The following is a 20071-nucleotide window of genomic DNA, read 5'->3' on the forward strand; positions in this document are numbered from 1 at the left end:
GGGGTCAAGGGGCCAAACCCTGCTGGTGATCAGTGTAATGGATCGTTATGGTTGCTCATGCTAGATTATTTCCCTGCCCCCCCACCGCCAAAGCTTTTAAAAAATAAAATAAAATAAAGATTGGCGTATTAATACACAGTGACAAAAGATCTTTTAAAACAGGCCTTAAAGTGAAAAATTATTCTAACCTGTAAATTACAGCATAATGAACAAGTGTTCAACATTACAACCCTTGGTCACACATAGGGTGACCAGATGTCCCAATTTTATAGGGACAGTCCCGATTTTTGGGTCATTTCAGTTGCTAGTCTTGCAGATTAAAAGTTAAGAGGAAGGTTAATGAGTGCCATGGGCTTTAGAAGGTAGCATGGCTCAGCGCATATGTATGGACCTGGAAGTCAGGTGTTCAAGAGTGTGTTCCTAATTCTGCTGCTCACCTGCTGTGTGACTTTGTGTAAGTCACTTCACTGTTCTTTGCCTTTTGTAAAATGGGAACATGGATGCTTACTCTCCTCTGTGAAGCACTTTAAGGTCTATACCTGAAAGGTGATGTAGAAGATGTAAGTGTTGTTATTAATTGACCAATTCTGGTAATTTGTGCATTCAGTAATACAATTTGTGCACATAATCAAGATAATTGCACATGTGGTATCTAAAAAAACAGACCCATAATTCTTTCTGTTTTCAACACTTAACCAAATGTCACTTTTATGTTTTATCCAAATATGTCTAAATGGGTCAGGAATAACTCTGAATCTCACTTTGTAACCAGAAGATGGATGTCATTTGCTGTGTTCTAAATACTGTAAAATGTAACTTGCAACTGAAGTGTTTTAAAGATGATGGGTATAGTGTAACTATATTTACAGTGAGCATTAAAAATACAATAAGGAGATAATCTATAAGAATTACATTAATATTTATTTTTGGATACATATAGTGACTTGTTATGATATTGTTATATCAGCATATGACATACAAACAATACTGTGTATCATAGATTTACCTGCATTTTTGAATGAATTACATATGAGAACACAGAACAGTTCTTCTTCCAGTAGTGTCCCTGTAGGTGATCCACATTAGGATGTGTGTGTGCATGCCCATGCACTCTTGATAAGAGATTTTTACCAGCGGTATCCTTAGGTCTGAACCTGCGGGCATGTAGGGAGGGGTAGACCTGCCACCACTCCAGTTCCTTCTCATTGCCTGTGGCTTGAGATAGAGCATCACAGCATCCATTAGCTAACCTCATGGTTTGCAACGTCTTGCAAAAAAATTGTTATTTTCTATACTTTCTTTGTATTTTTTTCTTTATTTTTGTTTAGCAAAATTTGTGCTTTTAAAAGGGCTTTTTCCCTTTCAGGCTGGGGCCTGATTTGGGCCTTTGATCCATAGCCTTGAGTACAGGCTTTTGCCCAAGACCCCGGGCTTCAAACTCTGCTAGACTTGCCATAGGTCTTTCCCCTGCATGCTGCCTCCACTGCCTTGGGGAATCTCACATCCCCTCTAAATAAGATTTGCTCAGGCTTTAAGAACACATTAAGAAATTGAAGGAGGACAGGCTCAAACTTCTATTAATAAAGCACACCCAGAAACCCACGGGATCCAAGTCCGTCCTCCCCTATACATCAGATCCACAGAGCACCACCAGCGATCTCTACTGCAACAGTAAGCAGACCCTGGGAGCTCCTCAGAACCATCTAAACCAGGGGTAGGCAACCTATGGCACAGGTGCCGAAGGCGGCACGTGAGCTGATTTTCGGTGGCACTCACACTGCCCAGGTCCTGGAAACTGGTCCAGGGGGCCCTGCATTTTAATTTAACTTAATTTAGAATGAAGCTTCTTAAACATTTAAAAAACTGTATTTACTTTACATACAACAATAGTTTAGTTATATATTATAGACGTATAGAAAGAGACCTTCTAAAAATGTTAAAATGTATTACTGGCATGTGGAACTTTAAATTAGAGTGAATAAATGAAGACTTGGCACACTACTTCTGAAAGGTTGCCGACCCATGATCTAAACCATAGAAGAAGAGAAGACCCTCTTTCCCACAGCAGGAGAAAAGAAAGGGAAAGTCACTTCCTAAATCTGGGTCTTAGGAAACCTTGTGTTTCATTACAGGTATGACTGAGGCACCCAGTACTGAGACCAAGGCACCAGCTAAGATGATCATGCCACATATTGAGAAACTGTTTGGAAAACGACTTAAAATGGCACACATTTCAGCAATGACTCTGTGCTTCTAAAACAAGGACTACAGAGCCAAACTGAAGTCATCATCAGTACCACTTCCAGCAACCACATGTGAAGAAGGCACTGATCATAATTTAGTACTGTCTCTGGTACCAGTAGGTATTCTGATTCCCAATGTTTCTTACTCAGAGTTCTTGGTATTGTCCAGGCTTTTGATCCATGCAGGCCTTCAGATCCTGAGAAGCCTGAGACACCATTACTGAGGGGTACTGAGAGTCACCCCCCACTAGTACCATCTCATCTCCCAGAGCCTACTTACCCTCCACTTCCGTCTTCAACAATGTCTTACCCATTGGTACCATCATGGCCTCCAGTCCCTCTTAAACTCTTCGAGGATACACAGACAGCAGCCAGTACCAACTCACACCATATGGTACCTTCATATCAACATTACCCAGTACCAATTCAATTAGAGATCCCTTTCAAATCCCAGTACCAATTTGACCACCTGTACCAACACTGGTTGCCACCTCAGATTAACACAGGAGATGACACCTCATCAGATTTGTGAATATCTATACAGAGTTCCCCTTTTCAACCTTCTTCACTTGGGGTGCACCCTGATGTTGTAAATTGTAGCAGGGGACACACGCAGCATTGACAAGGACAACAGTGTGGTCCTGCCCTTTTCCTTTGCACCCTACCACGGTGGTCCTATTGGAACCCCTGGATCCCTTAAGGTGCCCATTTCTACAGGGTTCATGTCATAAAGGGGCATGTCAAGTGTAACAGCTACTGCCCTTGGATCTTTCTACACAGCAGGATCTTACAGGGGGCAAGAACCCCCATGGAAGAAGAAACATCGCCATCCCACAAATCCTCCTCCCCACCAGAGAAGTCTGTCATACCTCCCCCACCGTCTTATGCTGACAATTTCAAGGCCTTTCAGGACCTTATGAAGGCATGTAGCAGAGACCCTGCACATCCCACTGGAGGAGATGCAGCAGCCCCAACATACTTCAGACATCTCCTCAAGGCCAAATTGCCTTGCCCATCAATGGTGGTCTGCTACACTATTCTTTGTGGCAAGCTACCACACCACCTACATGCTGAAGGGATGGCAAAAAGTACTGCATCCCTCCAAAACACTCAGAATATTTATTTTTCCATCCTGCACCCAACTCTATGGATATGGAGAAAATCAGTGAATGGAAAAAAGGCTGGAACAAAAAAGCCTCTTCTCTGCCATACTGCAATTAGAATATTACTAAGTAGAATATTACTAAGCCCTGATGGCGAAATCTGATTTTATGAACTATTCTAAGTGTTCATCCTTTATTGTACACTTGCCACAAAATCAGAGAGGACAATTTCGAGCCCTCATAACAGAAGGTTACACAATTTCCAAGACACTACTCTAAGAAGGAGATATTACTTACCCTGTACAGTAACTGGAGTTCTTTGAGATGTTTGTCTCTAGGGCTGCTCCACTACCCACCCACCTTCCCCTCTGCCTTGGGGTCACTTGTAGGACTTTCATGGTTGAGAAGGATTTGGAGTGGTGGTGTGTTCCCTCCCTATATGCCCTCGTACTGGAGCATGTGCATGTTTAGGTTGCTGGTGTGAACCTGCAGACATTGCTGATGAAAATCTCCAGTCAAAAGTGCACAGCCATGCCCACATCCTGACACAGAGCATCTATAAGGACACACATGTAGAAGAACTCCAGTTGCTGTACAAGATAAATAACCTTTCTCCTTTCTTAACTGACATTCATATAGTCTTTCTGTTGTAATAAAGTCTTATTGAGCTAAGTTATAATGGAAGAGGGCAATGTAACGGAGTATATCAACCCCACACTGTCCCAACTAGGGTTAACCACACTCTATCGGCTGAAGAGGCCACTCCCCCTCACCCTTGTTGGGCATGCCCCAGCTGGAAACAGAGTATAAAAGGGAGCAGCTCAGCTCAGTTTGGGCTGACTGAGGAGGAGAGCAGAGGTATGTTGCAAGCTCCTGTCAGGAAGCTGCTGGAGCCCCTGGCTGTGGAGATCTGCTGTGCTGAGGTCCCTGCAGACACCCAGTTGACCACCAGGGATGGCAGAGAAGAGACTGCTGATGGCAGGAGACTACCAATGCTGGAAGTAAGGGTAGGAAGTGACTCAGGGAACAGGATTCTTGCAGCGAGAGACCAAGCCTGAACACAGAAGTATCAGACCCTCAGGGCCCTGGGTTGGGACCCAGTGGAATGTAGGGCAGGCCTATTCCCCCAACCCCACGTCCCACCCAAAACTGGATGTGGTTACTGCCTGAAGAAGCAGGTGCCACTGCCCAGGTCTCTAGGTCCCACTGCTCCAAAGGCCAGGGAGCTGCATTGACTCTGGCCCTGGAGTCTGAGTCACCTACCTGGGGATAAATTTCTGGCTCTCAACCCCTGCTTTCTTCTTTATATGGCCCTGTGCCCCACAACGGGGGGTATCAACTCCGTGAAAGGCAGTCTTAAACCAAAATTAGTGTCCACACACAGACTTGCACTGAAATAACTAACAATGTGAAATACAAATGATCTAGTTATTTCATTTCCAATTTCCATGTAAACAATTTGTTAATTTTCTTCATCATACTATAGGTGTCTTTCTGAAAGGGGAAGATATGTTTGTTTTTCTTTCATGGAGGGAAATGGGGAAGAACAGGACATTTTCCATTTTCATGAAAAGAGGAATGTACATATAAGACTGCATCTCTGATATACTGCTGTGACTTGATTCTTGGCTGAAAATAACTTTGAATATGCTTTCAAGTCAGCAGCATTTTGTAGACATAATAGCATTAAAGCCTGTGCTGGTGTTTTGAATTACATTTTACTCAAAGACCATATATTTTGCTTAAAATTATCCTTGAATACATATATCTGGGTGTAGGGGAGTATGTGAAAAAGAGAGGTGGTAAAAAAAACCCAAAAAACTGGAGCTTTAATAAATCTTTGTGATCTATTGTACTTATATGGTCCCCATTACTGCAGTGTCTGTGCACATCACAATCTTTAATGTATTTATCCTCACAAAAGCCCTGTGAAGTACAGAAGTAACAGAAGAGAGGCACAGACAGACTAGGGTCTAGAGTGACAAGGGGGGTATTGCAACACTGTGTAATGCATTGCCTATGTTTTAGGTGCTCTTCTGCCTAGGGGAATTCACAACCGCAAGTCAGGCACCCAGGTTCCCTATACAATGCAGTGGGAGAGTTAGGCACCTAAAAAGGGATTCCTAGAAGCCAGCATGCTAAGCTGCTTAAATCAATCCATAGGAAATGCTGAGGAGAGAGATGTGGCCTAAGCCTCCTGGAGTTAGGCACCTAAGCCAGGTCAGCCCTTTCTGAAGAATAATGCAGGAGAAGGAAGCATTGCCCCCATCCTTTAGTCCCATGGTTAGAGTAATCCTCCAGCAGATGGAAGTCAGAGGTTCACGTCGCCATACTGCCTGATTCAGAGCAGGGACTTGAATCCAGATCTCTCCCCATCCCAGGTGAGTGTCATAGCCACTGGAATATGGAGTATTCTAGGCTGGGACTCTCTGTCTTTTGAAGCTATTCCACTTTGTATAAAATACTTAAATATCATTGGAGGAGAACTGGAACCTGGGTCTTTCAAGATAATGCACTAACCATTAGGATATATAGTCATTCTCATATTCTCTCTTCTAGCCCAATGATTAATCAATTTATGTATACAAGATGGAACAGTAGGGATTAAGAGAGATCTATCGCAGAATGACCCTGTGATTGGGCCATTCTGGGAAATTTGCCTTCAGATCCCTGCTCCAAATCAACCAGAGAGAATGAACCCAAGTGTGTTACATCCTAGGTGAGTGCGCTAGCCACTGGGCTATCAGGGGACACTACTGTTTTTATCACCTCCTCTTGTGGGAGCCCACTCTGGTAGGCATGTGATTAGGCAGCTGTTGAGCATGCCCCACAGGTGAGAAGTGGATGAATGTCTAGTTTATGAATTCTGCTGAGGCTTAAGCTTGAGTGAGGCGCCAAGCTGCTAGGCAGTGGGAGGAATTACGTGGCTATGCGCATGCTCAGCAACAGAAATTTAAGTGTTTTACCAGTGGAAATGTAGGTATCATCTGAGTGATGGCTTTGTGAATATCAGTGGTGCCTAAATGTTGGACCTTGGCATGTAAAGTGGCAGTTAGATGCATAAGGCCACACTGTGAATGTAGTAGTAAGTAGCCTGGAAGTCTGTGGCAAAGTAGGGAATGGGACCTGGGTTTTCAAAGTTCTAAATTAGAACCTTGACCATCTTCCCTGTCTTATTGATGAGTTTAGTTCTAGCCATATCCTTTAAGGAGGGGGCTGGTGATATCGTCACCTTTAAAAATTCAAATCATGTTGATGGAAATAAAACATTACCAAAACACTGATTTCATTTGTTAGATTTTTAACTTTTAGGCACAACATAAAAATGCTTAATTTCTCGTAGTATGCTGAAATTTATATTATGTTATAGGTTTTGAATGATATGCGGGCAAATCCTAGCTCCTTTTACAGAAAATCAGTCATACTTAAAATGTATTCAACCTGCTGTGAATTTAGATCTAGTACCAATATGAAGACTATACATAGGTTTTGGCGTTTTAGCACATTTTTAATGTCTATTAGGGTTCATTTACCAAATTAAGTGGCTCAAGTGGGTTATCATGCTGTCTTGATAATGTTTAAGAGCAGATACATTTAGGGTGGGATTTTCAAAAAGGCTCTGAAATTGATGGGAATTTTGCAATGCTGAGCACTTTTGAAAATCTTATCCTCAAAGTATTTCTTTGGGATTATAGCTATACTTCTCCTCCGGGGACAAATTGTGAAGGCAGTACCTGGGCAATTAAATCAGTTGGATTTTTCTTGGAATAAGGACTCAGTAAAATCTGAGCACCAAATTACGTTTTGAAGGAAGTGGTCCATGCTGAAGAGAGATTACAGAGTTTAGGACTCTAAACAGAAGACTAATGAGAGTAGACACGATAGAGATATACAAAATAATAAATAGCCTAACAAAGATCGATCAAGACAAATTTAAAACAGATAAAAGGAAATGCCCTTTTGCACAATGCATAATGACTCTGCGAAACTCCTTGCTCCAAGAATTCAAGCACTTAGCAGGATTTATGAAGGGATTTCACATTTATGGGAAAAATAAAAATAATAAGAATATAATTTGCAGTTACTACTTAGGATAAAAAGGTATAAGCCATAGCAGCTCTTGTGCTTTGTTATGTAACTCAGGCATTCCTAATGATTCTCCCTGCAAGGTACTTGTCTGTTTTCCAGTATGCCTGGTTCTGGTCTCATTTAAAAAGGCACTCACAAAGCTGAGAGGAGAGTTGAAATAAGGGAGCTAGTTTTGGGCTACTTCTAATGACAACTCTCAGGGGCTCAGTATCTCCCATTAGTGTTTGTAGCTGTGATGTAATGTAGACAGCATGAAAACAATGCAGAATTTTATTCATGGATGTAAAAGTTCATGATATATCTGAAAAACTTGAGTAGAATTACAGAACAAATTTAAAATCCCTGGTGCCATGTTTGTCAGAATGTTTCTGTTTGATAATTTGCTCACCTTAAGCACAAACATAATTTTATTTTAGAAAGAATGTCTATTTATCATATGCTATGTACTTATTATTGTGTATATAGTACCTAAGTGCATGCTAGCTCTTTATGGATGGTAAAACACACTGCCCTTGCCCCTAAAAGTGTAATAAGCAATGAACAAAAAAGGGACTGGAGAAGGATAGAGTACATTTCTTCTTTTCTATTTTCCTTTCTACCTTGTCTTTCTTACATTTAACCCTGATTACTCCAATCACTCATATATTTACTCATTCTTTTAACCTGCGGCCCAGTTTTCTTTTTGCATTTCTCTTATCATAGTAATCTCCTCCAGTAACAGATTATGGAGGCACCAGTTAAGGTTATGCTGAGTTGTGCACTTAATACAGAAATTCAGATTTCTTTATGTCTGAGAAATATAGCGTAGCCCACCGTCCAGATTTACAGTACCTACTTTTGAGCTTAGAAACTGTTAATTAGTTTAGGAATTGATATTAATTTTAAAATGGCCCCTTAAAGAAATATAGCACAGTGTGTCAAATATTTTTCATCTTAAATTATTTTACCATAGAAGTTAACATAGATCCTTCAAATTCTCATATAAGTTAAACTTAGAGAAATTTTGGAACTAGGCTACATTTGACATTTTTTAAAGGCTGACAATCTATCTCTCTCCCACTGCTCTTCATAACTGTAAGTATGGGGCTGAAGGCTGAAGAATAATGTTCTACAACAGACAATTTCATGAAGAACTTCTCTCTTTCAAAGTGAGTGCCATTTCTCATTGTTCTCCATGAGAATGAAGCAGCATGCTGTTCTTAGGTTGCCAGGAAGGGTCTGGACATCCATGTCCCATTGTTTTAAGGAGACTGAGTATTCCTGTCTTCCCCTCTGATGCCATAAGACACCACTGTAGTAAAGTGGTGATCGAGAATTTAACTGGGTTACTCAGAATATTATGGGTTGGAGTCATGCTCCACTCCGCCCTTACTTCCTGTTTAGTTAGTGGATTTTGCTATTGTAATGCCCTGGCACCTCTGAGGGTGCAAACTCAGGAGATGTGGGATGTGCTTTATTTCCTGAGGTCATGGGTCTTTTTCTGCCAATGTGGGTCTCTATGCCAAATTCATGACTGCTCCCTCTGGTGATCTGGATTATTCAAACTGATGCTCTAATGATTGTGCCTCCTGGGAAATAACGGGTAATCCATCCTAACAGTGGATACTGTACTCACTTCATAAAGAAGTACACAATTGTCAAATTACCAAACAACTCCAATAAACTTTATATTAATAATATAAATGATAAACACAGAAATGCAAAGAATGATTTATAATATATATAGAGAGAGAGAGAAAGAGAGAGAGAGAGAGAGAGAAAGAGGGCTGACTTAACATTAAGAGTCAAGAAGACTTTGTGAAAGAAAAAAATGACTATGACTAGATTGAGAGAGAGCTCCAGAAACCGTTATTTTCTTTCACAAAGTCTCCTTGACTCTTAATGTTAAGTCGGCCCTCTAACTAGAGTTGCCAGCCCTCCAGAATTGTCCTGAAGTCTCCTGGAATTAAAGATTAAACTTTAATTAAAGATTATGTCATATGATGAAACCTCTAAGAATACGTCCAACCAAAATTGGCAACCCTACCTCTAACATGTCAGTCCCCAGGCCAGGTCCCTGTTGGTGATGCACCAGTAGCTGCTGTAAGCACTGTTTGTCTTGTCTGGGGGTGTCATAAACAGATAGCTAAGGGTTAATGTCTCTTTCACCTAAAGCACCTGACCAGAGGACCAATCAGGAAACCGGATTTTTTCAACTTTGGGTGGAGGGAATTGTGTGTCTGAGGTCTTTGTTTTCTGGCTGCCTGCTTTCTCTGAGCTTTGGAGAAGTAGTTCTGTTTTCTAATCTTCTGTTTCTAAGTGTAAGGACAAAGAGATCAGATAGTAAGTTATATGGTTTCTTTTCTTTGGTATTTGCATGAATATAAGTGCTGGAGTGCTTTGATTTGTATTCTTTTTGAATAAGGCTGTTTATTCAATATTCTTTTAAGCAATCGACCCTGTGTTGTATCACCTTAATACAGAGAGATCATTTGTATGTATTTTTTCTTTCTTTTTATATAAAGCTTTCTTTTAAGACCTGTTGGAGTTTTTTCTTTACTTCAGGGAAATTGAGTCTGTACTCACCAGGGAATTGGTGGGAGGAAGAAATCAGGGGGGAGATCTGTGTGTGTGTTGAATTTGCTAGCCTGATTTTGCATTCCCTCTGGGGGAATAGGAAAGTTCTTTTTGTTTCCAGGATCAGGAACAGAGAGGGGGAGTCACTCTGTGTAGTTTCACAGAGCTTGTGTCTGTGTATCTCTCCAGGAGCACCTGGAGGGGGGAAGGGAAAAAGGATTATTTCCCTTTGTTGTGAGACTCAAGGGATTTGGGTCTTGGGGTCCCCAGGGAAGGTTTTTCAGGGGGACCAGAGTGCCCCAAAACACTCTAATTTTTTGGGTGGTGGCAGCAAGTACCAGGTCCAAGCTGGTAGCTAAGCTTGGAGGTTTTCATGCTAACCCCCATATTTTGGACGCTAAGGTCCAGATCTGGGAATAAGGTTATGATAGGGGGATCCAATGATCTGCAGAGCTGTCTGGGTTTCAGAAATAGCTTTTCATTTCCAAGGGATGGTCTAAATCCTCCTCACACTATGGTAACAACGTTAGATATAAGCTTTCTGCTCTTCCTCCTGGCTGAAATAACTTAGTGATGGGCTGTAGGTGGTAACAGCTGCGGCAGTCAGCTGCACTGTCTGTCGGGTTGTCACTTCCTTCACAATGGTGTGGCAGGCCTTAGGGAAACCTCCCTTGGCAGAGTTTCCCAAATGGGGATTGGGAACATAGTAAAAACAATCTGTCTGTGACAGGAGCTGGGTGCTCCCTCTATTTTTGGCTCGCTTTGCTGCTTTCCCTCTTTCCTTTCAACTGACACCGCAGGGAAAGGGCCTATGTCCTCTCTCCCAGACATTTGGTCTCTAGGTTTACCACCTGGCTGGTGTTTGGCTGGCCTGTCTTTTATTTATTTATTTTTTTTATGGATTTGCCAGTTTCCAGAAAAATCATTTAATCTGCCAGGTTTTTTTAAATGCTTTTTAATATTTTGAAGGTTTGCATTATTATCCCAGTACACTGGGAGATATGATGTTAAAAGTTTCTGTATCCAGCTAAAGATACTGCAGTGTTCCCCTTTTGGAATTTAAGCAATAATAGATCAAAACTGTTAAAAATACAGCAGCTGTCAGCCCACCAACAGGCAAGTGCCTGTATGTGAGAGAGGGTTTGAGTCACCCGAGAGTGAAGAGATATGCAATGTTATCAATCTTATCTATATATGTTATCTTGCTAGAGACTATAAGTGGCTGTTGAAGTTGTAGTGGTTGTAGAGTTGCCTTGTGGTTGGCGGTTGAGCTTGCAGCACGCTTGCCTTATGTAGGGGTGTGCTGGGTTATTTTTCCATTTCAAAGGTGGTCACCCTACTGGTCTGTGGGGTAAAGAACTCATCAGAGCTCCCCTTTTTTGGAACATCTGGGGCTACTGCTTTAGCTCCCTCCAGCTTCCTATCTGCTCAAGGAAGGGTTGCCTGCCAATAAGGCAGCAACACTTCTGGGATGCAATCTTTAGTCCTGGCTGGACCCAGCTTATGGTAAGAGAGTTGGAGGGTTACACTGTATAGTTGAATAAAGCCACACATTCCTAGCATGCAGTACTGCGAATAGAGAGTGCATTGAATGATGCCTTTACAAAAGCCCTCATCTTCCCTGGGCCAATTATCACTGGGAACAATGAGAGGCAATAGCCATTTTGAAAGTGGGCATCAGCATATAACCTCAGTCCCACTGAGAACAATGGGAAATGGCAGCCAATTTGAAATAGGGCAATTCTGAATGAGTCTCTCTGAGGGAACTATTTGGTATCAGCCAGTACTGACAGATACACTTTCAGCTATGAAAAATAACAGCAAAAATGGACATTAAATCCCAGCTATTTCTTTCCAAAGCTATTGCTCCAAATCTACTTAGCAGGGAGGACAGAAGGAAGGAGGCAACATTGTGTGTGTCCGTGTGGAGGGGGGAAATGTAAAGGACGTAGCAGGAAGAAGACAGGTGGTGAACAGCATGTGTGTTTATGTATGTTCGTAAATGCTGGGAAATATGTGTGTGTGTGTGTGTGTGTGTGCAAAAGAGAGTTGGAAATGGTGTGTGTTTGTATGCAAGCAGGGGCATGTAAGGAGAGGTAGAATGAAGAGAGAAGCTCTGTGTGCATGCAACCATAATATAATTAAATTTAATATCCTTGATGGAGAAGGGGAAATTACAAAGAACCTCACTACAGCAATACATAACTTCAGAAAGTGGAACTACACAAAAATGAGGAAGCTAATGAAATGGAAATTAAAAGGAACAGTCACAAAAATGAAATGCTTACAACTTGCATGGAAATTTTTAAAAACGTTATAATAGATGCTCAAATTAAATGTATACTTCAAATAAAAAAAAATAGTACAAGGATCAAAAATATGCCACCATGGCTAAACAACAGAGTAAAAGAGGTGCTTCGAGGCAAGAAGGCATCCTCTAAAAATTGGATGTCAAATCCTAGTGAAAAAAATAGAGAGAAGCATGATCCCTGACAAGTAAAGTGTACAAGTACAATTAGGCAGGCTAAAAAAGAATTTGAAGAGCAACTAAGCAAAAGACTCAAAAACTAGCCCAAACATTTTTTTAAGTACATCACAATCAGGAAGCCTGCCAAACAGTCAGATTATTGAGATGCTAAAGGAGCACTCTAGAAAGACAAGGTCATGGTGGAGAACTCAAATGAATTTTTTGCATTGGTCTGTACTGCAGAGGATGTGAGTGAGATTTCCCAACCTGACCCATTCTTTTTAGGTGACAAATCCAAGGAACTGTCCCATCTTGAGATGTCAGTAGAGGAGAGTTTTGATCAAATGGATAAATTAAACCATAATAAGTCACCAGGACCAGATGGTATTCACGCAAGAATTCTGAAGGAACTGAAATGTGGCTGGGTCCTCTGATGGTGTCGCCACACCATCGGGCTCATTCACCTGCCCATCTACTAATGTGATATATGCCATCATTTGCCAGAAATGCCCCTCTGCCATGTAAACTGGTTCTCCACTTGTAAGTATATATATTTATGCCGGTGTCTGTAATTTTCACTCCATGCATCTGAAGAGGTGGGTTTTTTACCCATAAAAGGTTATGCCCAAATAAATTTGTTAGTCTTTAAGGTGCCACCGGACTCCTCGTTTTTGTGGATACAAGCTAACACGGCTACCTCTCTGATAACTGTGCTATGTACCTGTCACTTAAATCAGCTTCTGTACCAGATGACTGATTGGCTAATATGAAGTCAATTTTTTAAACATAGCTTCAGTGCTAGGCAAATTGGATGAAACTATAATAAAGAACAGAATTATTCAACACATAGATGAACATGATTTGTTAGGGCAGAGCCAACAGGACTTTTGAAAAGAGAACTCATGCCTCACCAATCTATTACAATTTTTGAGGGGGTCAGCAAATGTGGACAAGGATGATCCAGTGGATATAGTGTACTTGGATTTTCTGAAAGCCTGTGACAAGGTCCCTCACCAGAGGCTCTTAAGCAAACTAAGCAGTTGTGAGATAAGAGGGAAGGTCCTCTCATATCAGTAATTGATTAAAAGATAGGAAACAAAGGGTAGGAAGGCAGGATATCAGGCTAAATGAACCGTTGATCTGATCCAATATGCCAGTCAGTTTTCAGAATGGAGAGAGGTAAACAGTTATGCCTCCCAGGATCTGTACCAGGACCAGTGCTGTTCAACATATTCATAAATGATCTGGGAAAAGGTAAACAGTGAAGTGGCAAAGTGTGCAGATGATACAAGTTTACTCAAGATAGTTAAGTCCAGAGCAGACTGTGAAGAGTTACAAAGGCATCATAAAATTGAGTGACTGGGCTACAAAATGGCAAATGAAATTCAGTGTTGCTAAATGCAAAGTAATGCATATTAGAAAATATAATCCCAACTATACATACAAAATAATGGGATCTAAATTAGCTATTAACACCCAAGAAAGAGATCTTGGAACCATTGAAGAAAGTTCTCTGAAAACATCCGTTCAATTTGTGGTGGCAGTCAAAAAAGCTAACAGAATATTAGGAACCATTACAAAAGGGATAGATAAGAAGACAGAAAATATCATAATGCCAATTTATAAATCCATGGTACACCCACACCTCAAAAACTGCATGCATTTATGGTCACCCCATCTCAAAAAAAATTAGGATTTAAAAAGGTACAGATAATTAAACAAAAATGATTAAGGATATGGAACTTCTTCCATATGAGGAGAGATGAAAAAGATTGGGACTGTTGATCGTGAAAAGAGACAACAAAGGAGGGATATGATAGCGGTCTATAAAATCATGAATGCTGTGGAGAAAGTGAATAAGGAAGTATTATTTATCCCTTCACATAATACAAGAACCAGGGCTCACCCAATGAAATTAATAGGCAGCAGGTTTAAAACTAACATACGGAAGTAGTTCTTCACACAACCCACAGTCAATCTTATTGCCAGGTGATGTTGTGAAGACTAAAAGTATAAATGGGTTAAAAATGAATAAGATAAATTCATAGAGAATAGGCCCATCAATACTATTACCAAGATGCCCAGGGATGCAACCCCATGCTCTGGGTGTCCCTAAACCTCTGACTGCCAGATGCTGTGATTGGACAACAGAAAATGGATCACTTGATAGTTGCCCTGTTCTGTTCATTCCCTTTGAAGCATAAGGCACTGACCACTATTGGAAGGCAGAATACTAGGCTAAATGGACCATTGATCTGATACAATGTGACAGAACAGCAGAAACCACCTGGCATGTACTGGTGGATCTGGCCATAAAAGTTAAACTAAAAAAATGATAATTCATATTTTCAGATCATTAAAAATAGCAAATGGTAACATCCTCTTTTACATTTCTAGTTTAGTGTTCATTTATGATTTTTTTAATATAAAAAGAATTCATTGTATGAATGCAGAACAGAGTTAATGTTTTAAGGTGGTTCTCTCTGTAGTGAAACTATGAAGGGGGGCATGTAATATGTCTTTTAAAAATCAGTTTAATCTGGCACCACAAAAACTCAAATGCCTTAATCATAATTGTATGGTTATTGTATGATGTCATTACAGGGCAAAGATAAGATATGAGTGCCCTAACTGTATATTTCTACATGGGGGGAGGGAAGGAGGGAACTGAGAGAGTAAGCAACATGAGAATGACTGTGTAGCCTGGTGGTTTTGCACATTGGTCTAAGATGTGGTAGACCCAGTGTTTAGTCCCCCCTAGTCCAATGACTTTTTAATTATTTATCCACAGTTCAACAACTTGAACAGGGAGACTGAGAGAGACCCACAAAACCCAGTGGTTAGAGCACTCATCTGAGAGGTGGCAGATTCCTGTTCAAATCGCTTCTCCTCCACAGGTGGAGGTGGGATTTGAACTGGGAGTCTCCTACATCCCTAGTGAGTATCCTAACCATTGCACTAAAAGTTACGAGGAAGCTCCTCCTTGGCTGTTGAGTGTGAACTCAGTTGAGGGGTCCAATCCAGTAGGCATGCTTACAGGTCACCTACTGGAACAGGCCCCACATGCACTTAAATAGACAAATGCCTGTCTTCCCCTGGTTTGTGACTTGTTCTGCTGCATAGGCATGAGATAGGTGTCTGGGTGCCTAGTGGGAAGCAGCAAAGTGCACATGGTCAGATTCAGAAACACACTAGGGAGCTTTTTTACTGCAAAATGTAGGTGCCAAATGAGTTTAGGCACTAACCGGGTACAGTGGAATTTTTGTGACTCTCAGTGGACTTAGACACCTAACTACTTTTGTGTATCAGACCTTAGTGCTTGTTTTTTGTGTGAAACTTAATGTTTCTAACTCCAGGATAGTGGTGGGTGAACCTCAAGAAATGCCTGGCAGCCTCCTACTTGGGTGATTCTTGGCTGTGAGTACTTCATACTACTAAAGAAAATGGTCTCTTGAAAGACCTTAACAATAACATAGTTATTAGTAGAAAAGACTGTCACTTAGCAGTAGTAAAGCATGCCAGCACCTAATTAGTGCTCAATATTGCACACAGAACATGAACTGAATTCCTTTTTCAGTATACCATGAAACAGGCAAACATTTGTTCATCAGAGTTCTAAGTTTTTTTTAAAAAATAAAAAAAAACAAAACGAATCATCTCTGGGGATTTTGTGACTGTAATTAATAGGGCTTTTTGAAAGGAGAAGGTCCATTAAATATAGACTTCAAGCAGGAACAAAACATATTAACTACAAAAATCTATTTTGCTGCTGCTTGTGATTATTTCCTGATACTGTATCTCATTTAAAGAAATTCACATACTCGCCTGTTCTTTTTTTTACCCCCTTAGATATTGGCAAACGCTATCATTTTTATCTGTGGAAACCTGGCAGGAGCATACCACAAGCACCTCATGGAACTTGCTCTGCAGCAGACATATCAGGACACCTGCAACTGCATCAAGTCCCGCATCAAGCTGGAATTTGAGAAGCGGCAGCAGGTAAAGTTACTCCCATACCTTGGTCCATTCTGTTGTTTTTCATTAAAAAAACACAACAACAACAACAACAACAAACAGTTTATCAGAGCATAATCCACTTTGTCAGTACAAGAAAACTTATTGATTAAGTCACTGGAAGCTTTGCTTTAAACTCCGTGCAAAGTCTGTTTAATGATTGTCACATTTTTTATCTGAATGTAAAATGACTTGTTATTTCTGTTATCATGTAAGCCTCTTCTCTTGAGTTACATTATTGAACATACATTGAAAAATATTTTGTGGCAATGGAAGGTGAAGACACTGCATAGAACCTGTATTCAGGACTGTCAGTTGTTTTCTTCTGATTGGATCAGCCGTGTGATGTTGATCTTTGCCTTTGGGAAATATCCGTTCTCCTTGTCCAACAGAACTGCTCTAAAATCTTGCTATATTATCCTAAAAATGTATTTCAATCTACAGTACAGATGAGTCAGGTGACATAGTTCTAAGGTTCAAGTAGGAAAACAAAGAGCTGGGGGAATTTCATAATGAGAGTATCTGTCACTTATTGTAATAGCTAAATAAAAGGCTGACTTCTTTCTTTCTTTCTTTCTTTCTTTCTTTCTTTCTTTCTTTCTTTCTTTCTTTCTTTCAATTTCCATAGTGCCTGTCATCCTGACAGTTACAAAAATTTAAAGCACAAAATATCTCATCAAATGCTAAACAAGATAACTGCATCTTGCCCTAAAAGTCACTAGATTCAGACTCTTATGAACTGTTAAGGATAAGAAACTCAAAATAAGGGGGCCATGGGCTGAGAAATCCCTCCCACCAGAAGTGGAATATTCAAATGAATGTTCCAATAATTAGTGTTTCCCAGCTGATCTTAACTTTTATGACAGGATAGAGGGCCAGGGGACAGTCTCATAAATACCTGGGTCCATAACAATTCTGGGCTTTAAAGATCATCACTGACAGGGCTGGCTCCAGGCACCAGCCCAGCAAGCAGGTGCTCGGGGTGGCCAACGGAGGGGGACAGCACGTCCGGCTCTTCAGTGGCAATTCGGCGGCAGGTCCCTCTCGGAGCGAAGGACCAGCCGCCGAATTGCCGCTGAAGACTGAAGTGGTGGTGGTAGAGCTGCAGAGCGCGATCGTGGCTGTTTTTGTTTGTTTGTTTGTTTGCTGCTTGGGGTGGCAAAAACTTGGAGCCAGTCCTGATCACTGACACTTTAAATTCAGTCTAGATGCCACAAGAAACCTGTGCAAACACTTGCGAAGAGGTGTGACATTTTCCTCCTGGCAACTTTGCTCATTCCATTCCATAGTAGCTGAAGTTCCCAGGTTGTACTTCTACGGTAGCCCTAAGTAGGTCATACTACAGTAGTAAAGCCTCAGAAAAAAGAAAAGCTTTAATGACAGTTGCAAAATCTGCATCAGGTGCTGCTGTATCCATGGTTGTGTAGGAGCAGATATTTGTAATCTTCCACTAGCAGCGTGGTGCATTGGCTAAGGTGGTTTTGTTGCAGGCAATGTTGTAATAAACATGCATGTTTTACTGAATATATTTTCTCATAGTGTTTTTCATGTAATAATGCCTCAGACTGTCCCTGAATTATCCTTGCTTTGAGCCATGCTGTGGGAGCAAAGCAGCCATAGCCAAACACACAGGAGGATCACTCCAAGGTAGAGGAATCCTCCAGTGGTATAGAGCTGGTGTAATTGCTCCTATGATGAGCCCCCTCCCTGTAGCTAACATGGTTGGGGAAAGTGGATATGGGTTTTCCCTGTGCTCTGGCAGTTCCCAGCTGCCATCATGATTCCTTGGGGCATCGCCAACCAGCATAATTTATAATAGGAATGAGGGTGCTCTTATTTATGTTTGAGGAACCAAACCTTTCACCCTCCTGAGCTATGCTCTGTGCTCCTTGCCCAAAGCTGAGTATCAAGGACCAGTGTGTTATTTTCATTTTTGTTTTCTCATCCAAGTATAGCTAATGTGTTGATATGTCTAATTAATACCAGAATCAGGGAAGGGAGTTTGTGAGTGCAAAGTCCGTAGGTACAAAGGGTTAGAGTAGCACACAAAAGGGGCAGAAAAATGTTTTTAAAAGTCATTGATGTAGGACAAGATTTAGTTTTAGCCTGAGGTTTCCTTCAGTGTGCATTTTCTGCTCAAGGATATCAGTGTCTCTGAGAAGATACCAGTAAGCAACTTCAGGTTTCCCAAAACTTCCACAAAGGTATCAGTCAAAAGTGATTGGGGTTGTGAGGGTGGAAAGGAAGCAATTGTGTACATTTATAACTCTGTGATGGGTGTTTGATCTATATTGCCTGTATGGTGTTGACAGTGGTCCCAATATTGGGAGCCTGACAAAATGTAGAAGTGTAAATCAGTAATAACGACCTTTCATTAATGTACTTTGTTAATCATTATAGACCAGTGGTGAAAAATTCACTGCCTTTGTTATAGTAAGCTAAGGGTTTTTTTCCTTTTTGTCTTCAGTAGACATAAACATGCGGTATAGCTCATTGAGAGATTTGTTATTAATGATCAACTTTGACTCATATATAAACCTAGGAATAACTTCCTACAGTTCTGGTTTTCCACATTTTTATAGGTAACTTGAGGTGGGTCAGTGGCATAGAGGAAATTGAACTGGACTGGAGAACTGCTTTCAAAGTGATGTTCTCTTAAAACACATTATTGTTTGTTTCTACCATATGGCCACCACCACCTCTACCCCTTCCCTGCCAAAGATCTTATCTTTTTCCCTCTCCCCCACATTTAAATTACCTGTGTCACACCTGCCAGTCTTCCACCTGAATAGGGAAGAAGTGTAGCTCTTGAAATCCCATCATTGCTGCTTATCATGGTGGTGAATGCTGTATGAATATCTAGATAGGTAAAATGATGAATGATATGTAGCTTCAGAACAATATGAATTTTTCCCTCCTACAGTGGCTGAGCAAGCTGCATCTGCAACATTTTTCGCTCATGAGTAAAGGACCAATTTATTTTTGTCTTTTATTGCTACTTGTGTTCCTGAGAGGATATAAAAGTTGCTGTGCGGTGTTACATTTCAATTAGCAAAATTAAATTATAGTGTGGCCTAGTGTTAATTTTTTGCTGATGTAGGAATGAGACATATTAAAAAGTAGGAGAGGGTAAGTGTTTAAATTTGACCAAGGCAAAACATTAGAACAAAAAGTTTGTAGCATGGCAATTAAAGGACCTCATCCTGCATACCTTGCTCAGACAAAATCTAGTTTACTTCAGTGGGCGTTTTGCTTGAATAAAGAATACAGGAAGAGTGTGCTTCTAAGTGCTTTGGGCACTGCATCAAATTTGCATGCATAGACAATATGTAACATAATTGCTACTGAAAAATATGCTGAACTGCAATTCATATTATAAATCATGTGATGGTTTTTCCTTTATTTTTAAGAAAGCATACAGAGCTAAAGCATTTGGTCTATTTTTATCTTTTTAATTGCTTTTGAGAATGTAAATTTGTTTCTATTCCAAATAAATTAGTTGAAAAGGCATTCTGCAAAATCACCACAGAACTTCAACTGGCAAGATGCACTGGGTTGTTTAGACAAAGACAAATATTACCAGAATGCATAAAGAACTG

General features: G+C 40.7%; 1 protein-coding gene across 3 annotated transcripts in view; it reads left to right on the forward strand.

Moving 5' to 3' along the window:
- The window catches only part of ADCY2 (adenylate cyclase 2), a 459805-nt gene that overhangs the window by 191475 nt on the left and 248259 nt on the right, over nt 1-20071 (forward strand). For all 3 annotated transcript variants that reach the window (XM_030551678.1, XM_030551679.1, XM_030551680.1), the window contains one exon: nt 16308-16457. In XM_030551678.1, coding sequence (XP_030407538.1) covers nt 16308-16457 — 150 coding nt within the window. The remainder of the gene's footprint in view (nt 1-16307; nt 16458-20071) is intronic.

Source organism: Gopherus evgoodei, chromosome 2, assembly GCF_007399415.2.
Source record: "Gopherus evgoodei ecotype Sinaloan lineage chromosome 2, rGopEvg1_v1.p, whole genome shotgun sequence".
NCBI lineage: Eukaryota > Metazoa > Chordata > Testudines > Testudinidae > Gopherus > Gopherus evgoodei.